The following is a 20216-nucleotide window of genomic DNA, read 5'->3' as shown; positions in this document are numbered from 1 at the left end:
TGGCTCATCTCCTTGAAATCTTCTTATATACTGTATTATGATCTTTGAAATTTTTACCTCAATGACCTCCCATTCTTCTATTTTATGCCCTGACAAACCTTCTAATCTACTGTATTATGACCTTGAAATTGTGACCTCATTGACCACCTAATCTCATGGCTCATCTCCTTGAAATCTTCTTATATACTGTATTATGATCTTTGAAATTTTTACCTCAATGACCTCCCATTCTTCTATTTTATGCCCTGACAAACCTTCTAATCTACTGTATTATGACCTTGAAATTGTGACCTCAATTACCTCCTAATCGTATGGTTCGTCTTCTTAAAATCTTCTAATCTTCTAATCTTCTTCTTCTTGTTTTACTTCTTCTATTCCTCCTTCTCCTTCTTCTCCTCATATATCCTTACCCCCTTATCTTCTTCATCATTTGCATTCTCTTCACTTTTTTCTATAGCTTTAATCTATCTACAAGTTATGCTGACTGTTTGAAGCGAATCTAAGTAAAAGAAAGCTATAAAAAGAGAGGGAAAGCAGGAAACTGAGGCGGATGGAGAGGGAAGGAAACACTGGGAAATTTCAAATGAGGAACTTGGAGATTTGCACCTTGTTTTGTGGTGTATGCAAGTATTAGCTGATGAAGAGAAAAGAAATATAAATAATATATAAATAATATTTATTCAGGTGTGGAAATAATTAAATTAACAAAATGAAATAATTGAAATCAGAGTATGCATAAGAATCCTCTAAGAAGATGATAAAGTTCAGTAGTTGACGACATAATATTGAATCTATATATATATAAAAGCGAAATGGCACTCACTCACTCACTGACTGACTGACTGACTCACTCGCAGAACTAAAAATCTACCGGACCAAAAACGTTAAAATTTGGTAGGTATGTTCAGTTGGCCCTTTAGAGGCGCACTAGGAAATCTTTTGGCAATATTTTAACTCTTAGGGTGGTTTTTAAGGGTTTAAAGTTCGTCTTTTAGCATGTAATTCTTCTTATTCTCTTAATTATAATTGAAAAATGTCCATACCATATGTTAATATAGAACTATAATCTAGATAGAGTACCTCTTCGAAACAGTTGTTAACTGGTAACTAAATTACTAACTTTGTCAGGTTGGCATTAAGTTGAGTTGACTTTGTTAGGTTAAAAATTAATAAGGCACTACTACTTCATTCAGAGCTATTCCTGGGAATATTATATTACTAGCCGTCAGGCTCGCTTCGCTCGCCATATCGGTTTAGCCAGACGTTTAGTCTGGACCCCCGACTGGATCGTCCTAACATATGATAAAAATGCAGGCGAGCGAAGCGAGCCTGCTAATCTCACTCTTAGACGATCCAGTCGGAGATCCAGGGGGCGGAGCCCCCTGGCTGGACGGACATGGCGAGCGAAGCGAGCCTGACGGCTAGTACCATAATAAGGTGAAATTGACAACATATTGATCCCAATGTCTTGAAATTCTACTAATAGCTATCAATATGAAACACAATTTGTTGGATTCGGGTTCCAAAATCAATGATTTTCAGGTTAAGGGAAAATCTAAATTTCAGATTCTCTTCTTAAAATAAATGTCAACTTGATACTTTATAGTGTGTCTTACTGTATTCTAATAAGAATCAAATCATAAGGCTAAGCACAAACCAGTTAGTCAAGACAAGACAAGACATGATCAGACACGTTTAGTCACAATACTTCACATAGTTGGTCATGACGCAACTCACACTGATCATCACTAGTCATCGCAATTAGACATGTTTTCATAAGCAGCTATGTGAAGCATTGTGTCTGGTTATGTCTTGTCATGTCTTGACTAATAACTGGTGTGTATCTTAGGCTAGGCACAAGACAATACATAATCAGACACAATACTTCACATAGTTGCTTATGAAGACATGTCTAATTGCAATGACTAATCAGTGTGAGTTGCGTCTTAAGCAGCTATGTGAAGTATTGTGACTAAACGTGTCTGATCATGTCTTGACTAACTGGTGTGTGCCTAGTCTTAATCTGTATGTAGTCATAGAGAAACAATAGCGTAAGTAGATATCACATGGTATAGGGCGTTTATGTTGCAACTTTTACTGTTATCTCAAGCTGATAGATAGTCCACGTAGTTCTTTCCTGTGGAGCTTTATGACGCTGGTTGTCTGTCATATTATGCCGTTCATACACTCCCACCAGGTCAAAACAGTAAAAATCGACAATAATCGACAGTAATCGGCTTGAGATAACAGTAAAAGTTGCGACATAAACGCCCTATACCATGGGATATCTACTTATGCTATTGTTTCTCTATGGTAAAGTATAAGCTAACTCTCTCAAAAAAATTAGGCTCTGTTTAGGCTTTCTGTTCATCGATACATCGATGTTTACTGTTCGATGTTTTTCACTTATCGATGGTTTTACCTAGATATCGGTCATCCGATGTTTTTCCCAAAAAAAAGGAATTTTTCAATCAGGCTCTCTGTATTTTTATGTGAGACTGTTGGATACTCTTGAAGATTCACATAACTGTGGCCCTTGTCAAGGTTAGATACCTATTTATAATTGAAAAAGAGGTCGGATTATTCGTTTCTTAGGAAGAAAGAGTTTTTCTTATTACAAGTGCTTTCCTCAACATACTTTTAATACCAATTATTAATCTAGCTCTGGAATAGAGGTCCTCGTATTGTATGGAGTGTAGATAGCCATAAAAAACACCTCTATTCATTCTCATTTCCTAAATAAAACTATCAGGTATTGAATGAATACAATTATGAGTAACAATGATTCCTAAAATTAGCTTAGGATGAAATCCCAAGACGGAATCTTCGAGGATATCCCGAGAGGTTTCTGACTCAACTATTATTGGATTTTCTTTTTTGTATTCGATTAAATATCAATCTCCGTTGATAACGTAGAGTCTGATTACCTACAACTACAAACAATTTATTAACTTACAGTTTCGTTGCTGCCAATCAATAATATTCCTTTATTGTTAACTACTTTTTGAAAGCTCTGTCCCTTTCTTTTACATGTACATAAAAAAGGAAATTGATTTCACTATCTGAGTTACTCTAAGGATATAATAGTCTTCCGTAAAATGTACGGCAACACGTCGATGTTTAAAACATCGATGTTTACTGTTCGATGTTTTTCACTCATCGATGTTCAGGAGAAAAAACATCGATGTTTTGTCTTTCGATACCCATCCCTACTGTTTAGTTGAAATTTTTCATAAGCTGGCCAACTTATGTAATGAAACAGAACAATGAGGATATTGAGAGAGCAAATCATTTGAAAAATATAACTATCAGGACACTATTGAAATAGTTATTTGTGCAACTAGTGCGCAAAGTGTCAGTTTGCTGCACCGAAAGAAACGTTTACGCCCGAGCCGTAGGCGAGGGCGGAATGGTTTCTTGAGTGCAGCAGAGGAACTTTGCGCACGTATTTCACATTAAGTTTTTCCTACAGTTACCATTGAATATGAAAAGTGGGTAATTATGGGTAAAATTGCCTGAAATCCATCAAATGTTTTTCTGTGTAATTTTATTATTGATAAAACCTTAATCCTAAAATCCTAAAGTCCTCGTTGTCCTTGGTTATAATATATAATGTAATAATTAGCGCGTTGTGCTTGGTTGCACCTCTGCTCACTATAGCAGCCATAGCAGTCACTGTTACCAACTTCATTTTGATTTTGCTGCACTGTTGCTCCATATAACCTACTAAGTATTTTGCGTTGCCATGTTGCAAATCTGGAGTGCAGAAAAATTTTTCCCGCACTAGAGCGGAAAAGTGATTCTTTGCGTTCTGTAATCAGTGCAGCAATAGCCACTTTTCAACGTAACTGTAGGAAAAATAATAGACATCGTAGAATAAAACTCTTATGGACGGAAGTGCACCAGATGACCAGATGTAAAAAGTCCAAGAACTGGAAATGATAGAGAGGAAAAGTAGAAAAGAAATCAGAGAGAGTCAATGAAAGAGACTGCAGAGAAGGAAACAAGGGTGAGAAACAGGAAGATAGAAGAAGTTGAGGAGAAATTGTGAGAGAAGGAAATTCTTCCTCTTCCTCATTCTCATACACCGCCACAGATTCAACAAGGAAAAGGTGGATGAACGCTGAAGGAGGATGTGAGGGGGAATGATGAGGAGGAAGTGGTAGAGAGGGAGAAGGATAGATGATGAAAGGAGAGTAGGGTGGAGAAGGAGAGAGCAATATGACTCAGCTATTGATCTGAAAGCACACACACTCAGCAGTGAATGCTGGCAGAAAATTCCGTTTCGCTCTGTCTTCCACTTCTTCTTCTTCTTCTTCTTCTCTTCTTCTTCTTCTTCTTCTCTTCTTCTTCTTCTTCTTCGTCTTCGTCTTCTTTTGCTTCTTCTTCTTCTTCACTTCTTCTTCTCCTCTTCTTCTTCTTCTTCTTCTTCTTCTCTTCTTCTTCTTCTTCTTCTTCTTCTTCTTCTTTTTGTTTCACTTCTTCTATTCCTCCTTCTCCTTCTTCTCCTCATATATCCTTACCCCTTATCCCTACTCCAGGTTTTCTTCCTTCCCGTCTCCTCTCTTCACTTATTCTTTCTCTTCTTCTTCTTCTTCTTCTTCTTCTCATTGTTATTTTTCTTTCACTTTTACTGTATCTTCTTCTCTTTCTATTTGCTTTCACCAGGTTCCCTCATAATACTTCTGTATCTTCTTGTTTTCTCTCTAATCCTCTTTCCTTTCACTTATATTTCTTAGTTTTCTTCTCCTCTTCCGTGTTTGCTTCTAAAATGAGATGAGAATAATAGTTTTATCATTTTCTTAAGCATCTCGGAAAAGCCCTTGGGATTTTTGCACTTGTGTTGAATGAATTTATTGGATATTACTGTGAAAATATCATCACACACACCCAGTAACATATATGTATGTAAAATGCATGCACCCACCCACGTTTGAACTCCCAAGTACGTAGAATATAAACAGAGTGAAAAATATATGGAAAATCAAGTATAGGCTGGAGAACAAATTCTGTTACACGGAAATGATTTCAAACTGTATTTGAGTGGGCTGAAATTCAACATTGATGGGCAGTTTTTAGAAAAAATAACGCTCAATATCCCTATAAGTAATAATTCTTCTTGTAAATCATTGATTCATCAAAATCTGGAAAATATATTTTGCATACTTTCTCAGAATTCCAAAGAATAATATTGTCAACATTGTTCTAAATTTCACTTCACAAAATTCAGGAACCTGAGTGGATAGAAAGTTTATTATTCATTTAAGATTATTTCATTGATTCTGGAAGTGGTTTTATTTCATCAGAGGTTATAAAAATTGTTCGTTAATGATTGTTTATAATGGTGAGTAGGCTACTCCAGTCAGTAAGAGAACCAAATTGTTCATTTACATTAATAATTATTGACGGTATGTCCTTGTTTAAAGCTTGGAAATAGTTTGTTAATGCATCGCAGTTTGGAATGGATTAAGAAACCATCATCTATGAAAGTTGTTTTAATCCAAATGAAACCTCCCTCTATACACGATAACAGGAGGGTACACAACGTGGGAATTTTTCATTAATGGGGAAGTTCTTGGAGAAAAATTAGAGAATGAAAATCACTGTTGATTTACATTGCAATGACCTTGATCACAGACCTATCTATTGCAATATGACTTTCCTGACTCACTGACCTATTGTGTTATGAACTTGAAGAATACAAATTTATTGCACAATACAACCTTGTATTAGTTCATATGTGTGCAGATGTTCATGATACATGAATGATGTTCATGATACATGATACATGATGGTCAATGCCTTCAAAAATATCCTCACCTCAAGCTATTTGAGATCACCTTGATCACTTATTTATCCTCTTGACGACTGATCTGATATTCTGATGGTGAGCAGATATTCTCCTATCTTCCTCAACATTGTGAGGATTTATGAATATTATATATCATATTATGATATCATATTATTATGATATCTTATTCCATTAGTATTTAACCACAATCAATCCATTTATATCGGGTTATATATCATTTTATTTATTCAATACATATCATCAATTTAACCATAGACCAGTCAAGTCTTACATGATCTAAACGGCTGATAATCTATAGTTTTATGAGCTCAATATCCTCTCTATTCCTTTGTAATGACCTCGATACTCTCCACTGTATCATGACCTTGGAATTAATTATATCAATGACCTCTCGATCTAATGTATTATTACTTTAACGACATACAAATTCTAGTGTACCATGTCCTCAAAGACCACCTTATCTACTGTATTATGTCATTAAAATGTTGCCTCAATGACCTCCCAATCTTCGGTTAATTTATGTCCTTACAAACCTTCTAACCTACTGTATTATGACCTTGAAATTGTGACCTGAATGACCTCCTAATCGTATGGTTCGTCTTCATAAAATCTTCAAATCTACAACTGTATTATGACCTTGAAATTATGCCCTCAATGACCACCCATTCTTCTGTTTCAAGTCCTTACAAACCTTCCAATCTACTGAATTATGGCGTTGAAATTGTGACCTCATTGACCACCTAATCTCATGGCTCATCTCCTTGAAATCTTCTTATATACTGTATTATGATCTTTGAAATTTTCACCTCAATGACCTCCCATTCTTCTATTTTATGCCCTGACAAACCTTCTAATCTACTGTATTATGACCTTGAAATTGTGACCTCAATGACCTCCTAATCGTATGGTTCGTCTTCTTAAAATCTTCTAATCTACTGTATTATGACCTCAATGACCTCCCATTCTTCTGTTTCATGTCCTTACAAACCTTCTAATCTACTGTATTATGAACTAGGAATGTGACCTCAATGACCTCCCAACCTTATGGTTCATCTCCTGAGAATCTTCCAATCTACTATATGTATCTACGTCGCTCCACTTTCTCTTTTTTTGTGCCCCGTTCCAGAACTGTGAGTCACTATAATTTACCGGTTAACAGAATTCAAAAACTTTTCAACTGTTTCTCTGGGCAACTGGACATCTTCTGGTTCTCTTGTGGGAAATTTTATAGAATTTTAAACAGTCTATTGTTAGATATCCTTTTGCTCAGTTATGTTATCGATTATTTATTGCTGTATATAGATGTGTATCTATTGCACTGTGTACTTGTACTTCTTACTCATTTTATTGCTTCATTGGCAGGTATCAGTCCTCTGACATTCATTTGTTAGTTTTATCCATTCTTTGTAACATTTTTATTTTTATTTCAGAATCTTTTCATCTCTATATTCCGTTTTTTGATAATTTTCTTGTATTTATCTATTTTTCCTTCTCTATTATTTCTATAGTTTTTTTCTTTTAACAATATTGCAATTGTAAGTTACATTGCTCATTGTATAATAATCTTGTATTGATGTATTTGTGAAGGAGACACATTAAGGGTAACCTGATGTCAATATAAATGAATTAAATTAAATTATGACCTCAATGACCTCCTAATCTTATGGTTCATTTTCTTCGAATCTACCGAATTATGACCTTGGAGTTGTTACCTCAATGGTCTCCTTAGTAACTGTGTTATGTCCTCAAAAACCTTATAATCTACAGTAGTATGACCTTGAAACTGACCTTGTTTGACCTGAGCTTGACCTTCCTACTACTGAAAACTTAAAAATCTACAGTGATATGACCTTCAAACTTTACAGCCTACAGTAGTATGACCTTGCTCGACCTGAGGGTGAACTTCCCTACATTTAAGACCTTATGGACTAAAGTATTATGACCTTGAAACTGACCTTGTTTGACCTGAGCGTGACCTTGCCGCCGCAGCGGGCGCAACAGCGAATGTTGCAGTAGTTACACATGTGACCGACGCCGTCGGCGAACTTGGTCTTGAGGCAGATGTGGCAGGTGGCGTCCAATTCGACGCCCGCCTTCTTCTGCTGTTCCGATCGCTGGCGAATTGTCTCCTCCAGGATCTCCACTTCGTCTTGTTTGCGTCTGAAACACCAACAAAAACATTATAATATTGCCGCTGAAAACATTATAATTTTTCTGCTGAAAACATAATTATATTGCCTCTAAAATAGTATATTTTGCACCTAGAGCAGAAAATGAGATTTTTCCGGCTCGAAATCGGTTTCCAAGTCCGAGGCCGTAGGCCGAGGACTAGAAAAGATTGAGAGCCGGAAAAGCATTTTTGCCCATGGTGAGAACGTTATTTTTCGCCACACAGAAAAATAAACAATAAATAAATGAGAATAATTGTCTATTATAAGCACTTCCGAAAGCAAAAGTGGAAGGTTATAGCTCTAGCAAATCTGAGGTAATCTGAATATCAAGAAATTGTCCAAGTATATTTTTATTTTTTATTCTGATTTGTCTAAATAACCTAAAAGATTATGTTCAATTATGTAAGAGGTTGAGTTTAAACTTTTTATTCTTCCAAATGACAATAAGATGATATTATTATAAATGTTTTAATTATTGAATGATAAACACAAATAATGAAAAGTTTTTGATCAGCTGTTTTAGCACACTTGAAATTTGGCCAATCTGAATGTCAATGGAAGTTTAGGTTAGAAGTTCTATCCTACTCTGAAAATCGAATTATTTGAATAGTTTATTATAACATAATTATAATTATCTTATCTGTATTTTATTCATCCAAAAAAATTATAGTATATTATTGCAGAATACTTTATCGAATTCTAGAAGCATAAAATGATTCCGTTTATCCACCATGTTCCGTGATAAATGCAGTACTAGGTGGTTTGAGGTTAGATTCTATTATACTCTGAAAATTGAATTTGAATAGTTTATAATATCTCATTTGTATTTCATTCATCCAAATAAAATGATAGTATCTTATTGCAAAATACTTTATTCAATTCTAGAAGCATAAACTGACTCCTTTTCATAAACTATTTTGTGAACACGTTCACATCAAATCAGAATCAGCTGACTTCAAGGTTATTTTACAGCCCTAGGGCCGTAAAAATTTTACCGGCCTGGTCAGAAAACAATCACTTTCGGCCTCCATATGACGCACGAAAACCAGCTCATTACATCCAAGTGGGGCGAAAACATAATTATATTGCCTCTAAAATAGTATATTTTGCACCTAGAGCAGAAAATGAGATTTTTCCGGCTCGAAATCGGTTTCCAAGTCCGAGGCCGTAGGCCGAGGACTAGAAAAGATTGAGAGGCGGAAAAGCATTTTTGCCCGTGGTGCGAACGCTATTTTTCGCCACACACAAAAATAAACAATATATATGAAATAATAATAATTGTTTCCTAAGCACTACCGAAAGCAGAAGTGGAAGGTCATAGCTCTATGAAATCTGAGGTAATCTGAATATCAGGAAATTGTCCAATTATTTTTATTTTTCATTCTGATTTGTCTAAATAACCTGAAAGATTATGTTCAATTATGTGGGAAGTTGAGTTTATACTTTTTTATTCTTTCAAATTACAATAAGATGATATTAACATAAATGTTTTAATTATTGAATAATGAACACAAATAATGAAAAGTTTTCTGATCAGCTGTTTTTTGATCACCTTTTCTTAGTTCCATGTTAGCGGCTGGAAAGAGTACTCTTTAGGCCAGAAAGAAACCTGTTCTGACGTCAGACGAGAGTCGTCTGCAAGCAAATGTCTTTCAGATCTACGTAGGGACTGGAAAACAGCTGCTTTCTGTGCAGTGTGGGGAAAAATTATAATATGTGATCGAAGAGACCACTTCAAAAATTAAGATATCAAATTACTCTTATGAGACGAAAAGAAAGTATATACCAAGCATCATCAGGTTTGATCACTGTAGAAGAATTCAGGAAAATTTCGAATATTTGACTATAAAATTTGTTATTCTTCTTCCTTTCACCATTCAATAGTTGGGGAATGTTATTCACATGAAATTGAAACTAACAACAAAGAAAAATCCAATTTGAGCTATGCAATAGTACACCGTGATTCAAAAAGAATACCACAAAATTGATAACTCTGCAAAGAATAAACGGAGAATGGAGCACTATCTGTCATCGATTTGAGGAAGCTCTAAAGTTTTTTTAGTTCCTTATTTAGTCCCATTGGCACTCATCTGTCCGTGCCTATTTGAATGAAAACTATCCGAGGCAATGGATCGGTTTGCTAAGCAGCGCAAGACAGAGCTGGCCTCCAAGAAGCCCTGAGCTCACCCCCTCCTTTTTTTCTGTGGGGGTACGTTAAAGATAAAGTGTATCGACCTCCTCTACCAGCTAACATTGAGGAGCTCAAACAAGAAATAACAGCAGCTATACAAACTGTTACGCCCGATATGCTACTGAGGGTGTGCAACGAGTTCGAGTATCGTATTGATATCACTCGAGTGTCTGGAGGGGGTCACATTGATCATTTGTGAACTTGTTTTCTAGTGGGGAGAAACTCATTTTAATACTCTTCATTTTGATCCACAACCCAAGTTTATATTATGTTTCCTTGAATAAATACAGATTTTCAAAGTTGTGGTATTCTTTTTGAATCACGCTGTATGGTGCTTTTTGGGGATGTATTTGTTTATTTATTTATTCAAATGGAGAAGAAATTAATGATACAATGAAAGATTCAACTGAGATAAATTTTGAACATGAATGTGATTCACGGGGCAAGTGAGTAACATCTCTCTTCAGCTATATACAATAATCTCTACTGAGATGAAATCCAGTAGGCCTACCAGGTTGTAACAAGTGTTTCGATCAACAAGTGTTATGATCTAGGATGTTAGTTCATCCTAGTTGATGATTGATGTTTTTTTTATCCATTCATTTTTACAAGCTCTTCACATTGTAATTACTGGGGGAGAGAAGACAAAGAAACCCTCATCTCTTTCTTGGATTATGGTGAATAACATAGTCCAAAATGAGGTTAATTAACTTTTCACAATTCTCAGTTCACTAAAAATGTTCATACTACTTTATCTGAAGTAGATATTATACCTATATCAATATGAATCCCATGAAAATAATGAATATTTTATAAATGTATGCATTCCTTGTACACATCAAAGGATACGGTACCTGGTTAATTCCTGTGTATAACAGGCATGCTTAAAATCGGTTGCATAATATGCATTATCCTGAGATTAACTTCAAATTGAATAGCTCATGGAAGATTAGCATGTTCTTCTCAGTGAAGGTCATATTGCTTGATTCTCTCATTGGATATAATGCCTATGCCAACTAAGTAACATAATAAAACAAAATAAATCTTATAGCACCCTTTATTCTTTAAAAAAACTTTAAAATAGTTGAACAACTAGTTTCGGTTTACACCATCTTCAGGTTCTAAAAGTTTTAGTTTTAAAGGTTTTAGAACGTGAAGATGGTGTAAACCGAAACTAGTTGTTCAACTAGTTTAAAGTTGTTTTTAAAGAATAAAGGGTGCTATAAGATTTATTTTGTTTCATTAATTTAAAAGCAGCCCATTTTATTAAGTGTTTTAAGTAACATGATTATAGCTGAATGATATGTGACTGGTATGTTGACCACATCCAAGTTCATATTGCCTGATCATTCTCTCTTCATTAGAGACTATGCCTATGATGACATAGTAGCATATCATAGGTGAATCACAATAACCCCAAGAAAACATTTAATTCAGCAGAAAATTACGAAATTTTACTAGGGGAATGCAGAAAATATAAATAAATGTAACTAGCCGTCAGGCTCGCCATATCCGTCTAGCCAGGAGGCTCCGCCACCTGGATCGTCCAAGAATGAGATCAGCAGGCTTCGCTCGCCTGCATTTTTCATTTGAGCATTTTTATCATATGTTAGGACGATCCGGTCGGGGATCCAGACTAAACGTCTGGATAAACGGATATGGCGAGCGAAGCGAGCCGGACGGCTAGTAATATAATATTCCCAGGGATAGCTCTGATTGAAGTAGCAGTGCCCAATCAATTTTTCCGCGATAAATGCATTTCAATCTTCAACTTGGTGCCAACCTAACAAAGTCAACTCAACTTAATGCCAACCTGACAAAATTATTAATTTAGTTACCAGTTAACAACTGTTTCGAAGAGGTACTCTTTCTAGATTATAGTTCCATATTAACATATGGTATGTACATTTTTCAATCATAATTAAGAGAATAAGAAGAATATACATGCTAAAAGATTAGAATTGAAAGTGAAATTGATTAATAGCGTTTCATTGTTCAATGGAGCCAGTTCTTGGTAGATATCAATCACCGGATACATAGATACACTCCACTGTATCTCTCAAATTCAATCAAATTCTACGATCACTCGAGAAAAATAGAGCTATAATTTCGATATAAAAACAGAGATCCACTCAGTCGGAGCCCATTGATTCTCATTTGATTGGGATCAAGAGGTAGAGATTAAACCACTGATGTTGAAAATGATTGAAGAAAATTAATATGAAATTGTAAGCAATGATGAAGCTTGAATTCACTAGAGTTATTCAGAATTCAGCCCATCTAATGAAGCTATTAGTTTTAGTCGAATTGCACCAATGAGAGGAATAATTTTAAAATAATATATGTTCTATAGTCTGGCAAATAATCTGGTCCACAGTCTGCTCTCATTTACAGTGGAGTCTGAGTCCTCATTCCACTATAAATAGTCGATTATGAAATATGAGAGATTCCAAACCAATAATTATTGAAGACGAAGGAATGGAGGAATCTGAAATCTTAGATGTTGGATCTTGAATAATAGGATCAAAAATTAACAACACAAACCTGTTCTATAACAAACATGATCTCTGTTACAATGACAGAGCTATGTAACACAATAGTTATTTTCCTACAGATACCCTGAAAAGTGACCATTTGTGCACTGATTGCAGGCTGCAAAGAATCACTTTTCCGCACTAGTGCGCAAAGTGAGTACTTTGCGTACTCCAGATTTGCAGCATGACAATGCAAATAGTTAGTAGGTTATATGGAGCACCAGTGCAGCAAAATCAAAATTAAGTTGGTAACAGTGAGTGGGCTGCTATAGTGAGCAGAGGTGCAACGAAGCACAACGCACTAATTATTAAGTAGATATTATAACCAAGGACAACGACAGCACAGTGCCACCACAGCACACACCACACAGCTGCCCCCACCATTCAAACACTACTACATTATTCAGGCAATTTTACCCATAATTACCCACTTTTCATATTCAATGGTAACTGTAGGAAAAACTTACTGTGAAATACGTGCGCAAAGTTCGTTTGCTGCACTCAAGAAACCATTCCGCCCTCGCCTACGGCTTGGGCGTAAACGTTTATTTCGATGCAGCAAACTGTCACTTTGCGCACTAGTTGCACAAATAACTATTGTGCAACTAGTGCGCAAAGTGACAGTTTGCTGCACCGAAAGAAACGTTTACGCCCGAGCCGTATGCGAGGGTGGAATGGTTTCTTGAGTGCAGCAGAGGAACTTTGCACACGTATTTTACATTAAATTTTTCCTACAGTTACCATTGAATATGAAAAGTGGTTGATTATGGGTAAAATTATGGCTGAAATCCATCAAATGTTTGTCTGTATAATTTTGTTATTAATAACAACTTCAATTTATTTTAAACTTTATAATCCAATTGAAAATATTATTAATCGATCATTTATTCAAATAAAAAATTAATTTAATCCAATTAATTTGAAAATTGTCACGTGGTAATTTAAAACCACCAAATATTTTTAAATGAGCCAATGAATGTAATAGAACTATAAAATTGGAAAGAAGGTTAGACCTACCCAAAGAGTAAATCAACTCAAATCAAGTATTATTAGCGATTAGGAGTAATAGCATTATCAACAACGATAAGAAAACATGTATTATTGTGATTTAATAATTATGAGAACCATTGGTAAGATCAAAAATTATAAAGTGGCATACTTATTATTGGCGGATTATAAAAAAAAATAAAATGCATGAACATTGAGGTTAGAGTTACTTGTTTGCATTTTGAAAAGAATTAGTCGATCTTGGATAAATCGATAATTATCAGAATCAATACTGAACGAATCAGCTGATTATTCGATCAACCCATATGAACGGTTGAATCATATAAAATTCACTCATAAAGGATATATTATGTATACTAAAGGAAGTCGATGTGTAGACTTACAAACAACTATTATTTCTGTATAAATATTTATTATAATCCAAAAAGCATGATAAATCAAGAGTATACAAAACTCATATAAAAACTAAATGTATTATCTATTAAAATCGTATGTTACGATTATTTATGAATTCAATTTAAGATAAACACTCCATATATTTGTATAAAAACTTCTTTTATTTAATTTTTTCTATTATAAAGCCGAGGAAGCCCTGATTCCCAAGGCAACCAATTGTATTGAGTCTATTAAATTGAAGGCCAATCAGAGAGTAGCTTACAGAATTATTCTAGGAAGAGGCAAATTTTCTGAAAACCTCCTTCTTCTGGCTTAAGATCCTGACCGGAGAGGATGCACATGGAGTTTAGGGTTTTTTCTTATTCCTTTTAAAAATTTTTAATGAACTATTAAGCCAAACCCTTTTTAAATGTAATGTATTTGTGTTGAATGTTAATTATTTGTGAACTCAGTGCTGTCAAGGAGTTCGTAATTGTAAAGATTCCCATAAAAATAGCTTTAATTCGAAAGAAACTTATAAAAATCTGGATCACGCGTTAGCCCAGCAGTGACGAAAAGGAGCCTACCCAATTAATTATTGGAAATAATTAATTCAATCCACGAGAACATCTAGAACTTCAGTCAGTGAGTGATAAGTCAAACCAAACGAGCTCGTTTTTTTCTACGTCCAGGGGGGTAATTAATTAACAAAAAAGCGCTATTCCAATTAATTTAAATTAAAATAAAAAGTCACCACGTGTTGAACAATATCACATAGTTCATAAGAACTTTTATAAATTTATTTATATATGTAGGAAGCTTACTTCCATGCACTGCCCGAACTCATATAAAAGCCCTGAGATCTCATGTTTGAATATTAATTTATTAAATATTAATTTTGTTTATTGAACAAAGTATACCATATCAAACTTATAGACCGAACAGGTTTTTATCTGCAGAATTTTATATTGATTGGAAGTATAAGTACCAGTATTAAATATAATATATTATGAATTGGAAACTCATTATTGGGAGTATTAGCAAAGCCTGTGATAATTATTCAGATTTTAGAAATAGATTATTTAAGTGAATTATAGATATATCGAATATTTTATGCATATCTTTTTGGGAATATATTTTGTGTTTTTTAGTCAGCATACAAATCGTAGAAGTTTATTTATCCTAGTTCATCTCGTGATATACAGTTTGAGCTGTTTTAATATCAACAAATATTTAGCAGCACTTAAAATTATTGAATCAAGTGATATTAATCTTATTCAGAGCACTCAATATTTATCATCCTTTGATGATACTCATCTCATATACTAGAATAAGTATATTAAGGAATTATTAATAAGGTTCCAGTTATATCATATAAGGATCCAGAGAGCTTCCAGAACTGGCGTTGTAAGTTCTAAGGAATTTTGGAAGGGTATTGGTGAATACTTGTATTCACGACGAGCGTTTTAAGAATCAACTAGAAACAACTATAGTTGGTCCTGATTATTCTCTAGTGGTACATGGTTACTGATAATCAGTCATCAAATATTCTTTTAATTTCCTTACTGGTATTCTTCAAGAATTTCATAGAAGCAGCGGTAAGAATTATCAATCCCTGGTCCTTGAACCTTATGGTGATTACTTATATTTGGAATATTCATGTTTCTACCACTGAGCTAGAGCTGAGGTTTGAACCCAGTAATTTTGCGAGCCGGAAGGCCTTAATTTTTGTGAATTTATTCGCAAAAGAGGGAATTTAGAGACGGCTCTTATAAGTATCAGAAACACCGTATCAACTGTGAAGGATTTACAATTCACAACTTCACATAATAGCTTCACAACGTGGGACTCTATCATAAGAGATAAGCCCTCCAAGGAGCACAACTTCACAAAATTTGAATAATTTTGAGTAAATCTTAATTTCTAAATAATTTTTCAACCAATCATTTATGATTTATGAAAAAATATTATTTGAAATAATTAATAATTAATAATATTCGTAATGTATAATTTGATGAGTTCTCATTTTTATTTATTTGAAAATCAGAAAAAATTAGATAGAACAAATTCGCATTCAAAATACACGCCAACAATGTCAACAGCTGATTGGGATGGCTGCAAGATAATACGCAAAGTATTAAGAGTACGCAAAGTAATACTTTGCGCACTAGAGCGGAAAAGTGATTCTTTGCGGCCTGCAATCAGTGCAGAAATGGTCACTTTCCAAGGTATCTGTAGGAAAAATAATGTTTCAGCCAATTAACAAATTCGATGAGGATTTATATTAAGCAAAAACTTGAATTAAAACAGATTTATATAAATTATGCTGACGCTTATTGGTTTATTGAATAATAGATTTAAACGAATGGGAGAGCTCAAAATGATACCAGACATCTACAATATCGACGTATCGAATGAGAGACTAGAACCAATTCTTTGTAATTTGAGCATTTATGATCTAGATACAGCATTAACTCTACCAATAAATTTCTCAAGAGATTTTAATCGATCGGTGAGCTCGTATTGTCACCAGTAATTCAGAATGATATAGTATCCACTTCCAAGTTAAACATCAACTGATAGATCGAGTACGTAACTCAACGTCGACCAATCACGTGCAAGTAAACAAGTAAACACGCCCACAACGCGCTTTCATTGGCTGTTATCTTTTCGTCATTCTCTAGACACCATTTAGTTGATTCTAATTGGTATGATGCTATATTTGGATTCTAATAAGCTGAAATTGGAATACCAAATGATATATTTAATTAATAATAAATATAACTGGTCCCTTTCTAATTGCATAGGATTCTATTCAATGTCTAGTGGCCTAGGGTTGGTCTAGTGGTACAAACGTTGGGAAATATAACTGGTCCCTTTCTAATTGCATAGGATTCTATTCAATGTCTAGTGGTCTAGTGTTGGTCTAGTGGTACAAACGTTGGGAGCGTTACAAACTTGGGTCTGCTAGCACCGCCTGGTTCGTGGGTTCGAATCCCTTCGATAGCATGGACGTTTGATCAATAATTCATGAACGCACACCCCATTTCTCACGCACTATCGAGAAGCTCATGTTCGCATCATCAATTCATCAATTTGCAATATTCAGATAGTTGTTCAAATTTATCAATAAATCTATATTTTCTCAGATTTTGGTTAATAATAATCTATATTGAGTAGAGAATTATGCAAAGCATAAACTGAGATATTATTGAATATAATAGGAAGATGAGATGAAGTTTCGTGCTGATTGAACGTTACATCACGTAGAAATGGAAGGAGAATGAAAATTAGGATTTACGTTTAATAACAATTATCAATTCATTACCATTTGAATAAATGCAACTTATCAGTAATTTCTATCTGGAGAATTTAAACTAATCATTAACTATTGAAATTAATTATTGTTGAAATCAACAAAATTGATTCGTAATTGTATTCATGAACGAATGAATAAATAAAATTCTCTAGTACGAATTTGATTGAGGTGAGATAGGGCTTTGAGAATAGATGACAGAGAAGCCAGTGATGATATAGTGTCGTCTCATGTTATGAATTGTGACGAATTATTTAGTATTCCATGCAGAGCTCCAACACCTTAATTTTTTGTAGCTGATTTTTTAAAAATTGATTAATCAATCAATTGAGTGCTTTATTCATGCAGATTATAGAGGAACAGTTTTTGGCGAAAGGCCTGTTGACTCTAGAACGACTGTCAACTTTTTAAAAGTAGAGCAGGGAGTTCTAGAATCTATTGCATGAGACACTATTATGGAGAATGAAGTAGGGAAAAACAATAATTCAAAATAAGTCTGTTTGACTGTAGAGACTGGTGACTTTCAGGGTTTCCAATGACAGAAACAAGAAAACATTAATGACAGAAAGGAAATGAATCAATTTTATTTATTCAATCTAATTCTACATTCATTCGTACAATAGCATTCTTCAATGATATTGGGAGAGGAAAACCAGGTGAACCCTTCAATATTCCTCTTCCAAATTTACATTAATATCAGTTCGTAATAATGATTGTAATCATATTATAACTATGAAGGATTATAGGTTTATCAGTGATGAATTATCTTCAATCGAAGGTCAATGTGCATTATCGAGGTGTAGTCTCATTACACTTCTTACAGTGTTTGTTATACACCTTTCAAAGAGAGGTATGTATAGAATATCTCTAAATCTCTCTATGACAATTGATTCTTTATATCTATGAAATGGGTAATATATCTTCAGCTACACAATATTTCCATGATACACGTGAAGAATATAAACTGAGAGAGCATGAAAATAATTCATTCACATCGTAAACAAGGTGATAATAAACTGAGCCAACTCAATTTGCATTCAACACATTTGAAACTAATAAAAATGCGAGTAGTAAATCTCAAATCACTTTTATTCTCTAAAATTACTTTTAAATCACTTTTATTCACTTCTAATGACTGATTTTTCTCTAGGAAAGACAACAAATTGAAGGATTTTTGAAACACTGAGAATGAAAGATCATCAGAATTAACGTGAATAGATCATCATCATCATTTATTATGTATTTTCAATTCAAAGGTTACAGCCACTAATTAGAACAAGATAATAATATGTCTAGAACATTATGATAGAGAAGTGAAACCTGTTGGGCTATGTTTCAAATGAATTGTCAATAATTCATGCAATTCAAATAATAAATAGATGATATTAAAGGAAGCATGAATCATTTGAATTGCATGAATTGTCTATTCAAATAATTCATGCTTCCTTCAATAGCATCTATTCTCTTTTTACGGGATAGGAATATTTGTTGATCAGTAGATCATTCTAGCAGAGAGAGAGAGAGAGAGTGAGAGAGAGAGAGAGAGAGAGAGAAAATGAGAGAGAGAGAAAATGAGAGAGAGAGAGAGAGAGCATGACAAAGAGTGAGAAAGAGAGAGCGTGACAAACAGTGAGAGAGAACGTGAGAAAAAGAGAGAGAGAGACACACAAAGAATGAGAGAGAGAGTAGGAGTGAAAGAGAAAGAGAGTGTGAGAGAGTGTTACAATGCAATCAAATCATTGTTTGTATTTACTGAATCAATGTGGCATTGAATCTTGAATCTTGCTTGAACGAGAGAGATTCTCTTAACTTTCTTGATTGTGTTTTTCAAGATTGCGTAGTAGATGTATAAGTAGTATAAGTAGTTGAACAATTTAGTGGTAACCAAGAGCTTAATCCCAATTTCATTGTGGCAAATACAAAAATATAAAAATTGGAATTCGAAGATAGGATCCGGATTTGGAAAACAGAATTAAGTAATCCAAAATTTAAAATGTTCCTATTCCTATTCCTCTACCCACTGTAACTATAACCATAGAGTGGAGATACTATTTTTATTTATCTCTGCTATAACCGATCAATATATTGTTTTGGATTAATTATTCTAGTCTGTTTTGAATCATGAATTATGAAGGAAGTAATACCTGATTTTATATCATACGCTTCATACAACTTGAATCTGGTCATTTGAAAATGAAAGTACCCTTATTATTCTCGGCATGTTTCAACATATGGATGCCATTTTCATTTCAATTCACGTTAAGCCGTCGGTCCCGGCTGCCTAAAAAGCAGTCGTTAGGTCATGTCAGAGGCCCTGAAATTGATCAGTTGCGACCTGAAAACTCTGACACCAGACCTGAGCCAGCCAGGTCACTCGATATTATTATTATTATTATTATATATTTCAATTACTTAATAAAAATAAGAGTAGCCCTCTCCGAAAGGTAACTTCATTTTCTATTCTGAATTTATTTGAATTCCATTCTTCCGTAGATCTACACATGATACTATGATCTCTGTATAATGTACAGAATATGGAATTGTTTCAAAAAATCAATTTTTTTCGGGGCAAAAAGTTTTTGACCACCGCACAATCACACAGATACGGCCACCCCGTCTTATGGAGGAGACGATAAGCCGTCGGAATCGATTACCTAAAAAGTAGTCCTCAACTATCATCATCACCCATCTCACTCTTTACCCACGCACAAGCCTAAGAGCTTATGTGGGCATCACGCTCATCATTATTATTATTGTTTCGAAGAGTACAGTAGATAATGGACTATTGATTAATGTTCTCTTGGCCTTT

General features: G+C 34.3%; 1 protein-coding gene across 5 annotated transcripts in view; it reads right to left on the bottom strand.

The window, feature by feature from the left end:
- The window catches only part of LOC111046749 (regulating synaptic membrane exocytosis protein 2), a 167519-nt gene that overhangs the window by 140693 nt on the left and 6610 nt on the right, over positions 1-20216 (bottom strand). For all 5 annotated transcript variants that reach the window (XM_039439563.1, XM_039439560.1, XM_039439562.1 and 2 more), the window contains exon 2: positions 7768-7972. In XM_039439563.1, the coding sequence (XP_039295497.1) occupies positions 7768-7972 (205 nt within the window). The remainder of the gene's footprint in view (positions 1-7767; positions 7973-20216) is intronic.

Source organism: Nilaparvata lugens, chromosome 13 (genome assembly GCF_014356525.2).
Source record: "Nilaparvata lugens isolate BPH chromosome 13, ASM1435652v1, whole genome shotgun sequence".
NCBI lineage: Eukaryota > Metazoa > Arthropoda > Insecta > Hemiptera > Delphacidae > Nilaparvata > Nilaparvata lugens.
The sequence above is the reverse complement of the archived record's forward strand: the minus strand, read 5'-3'. Positions and strand labels throughout refer to the sequence as shown.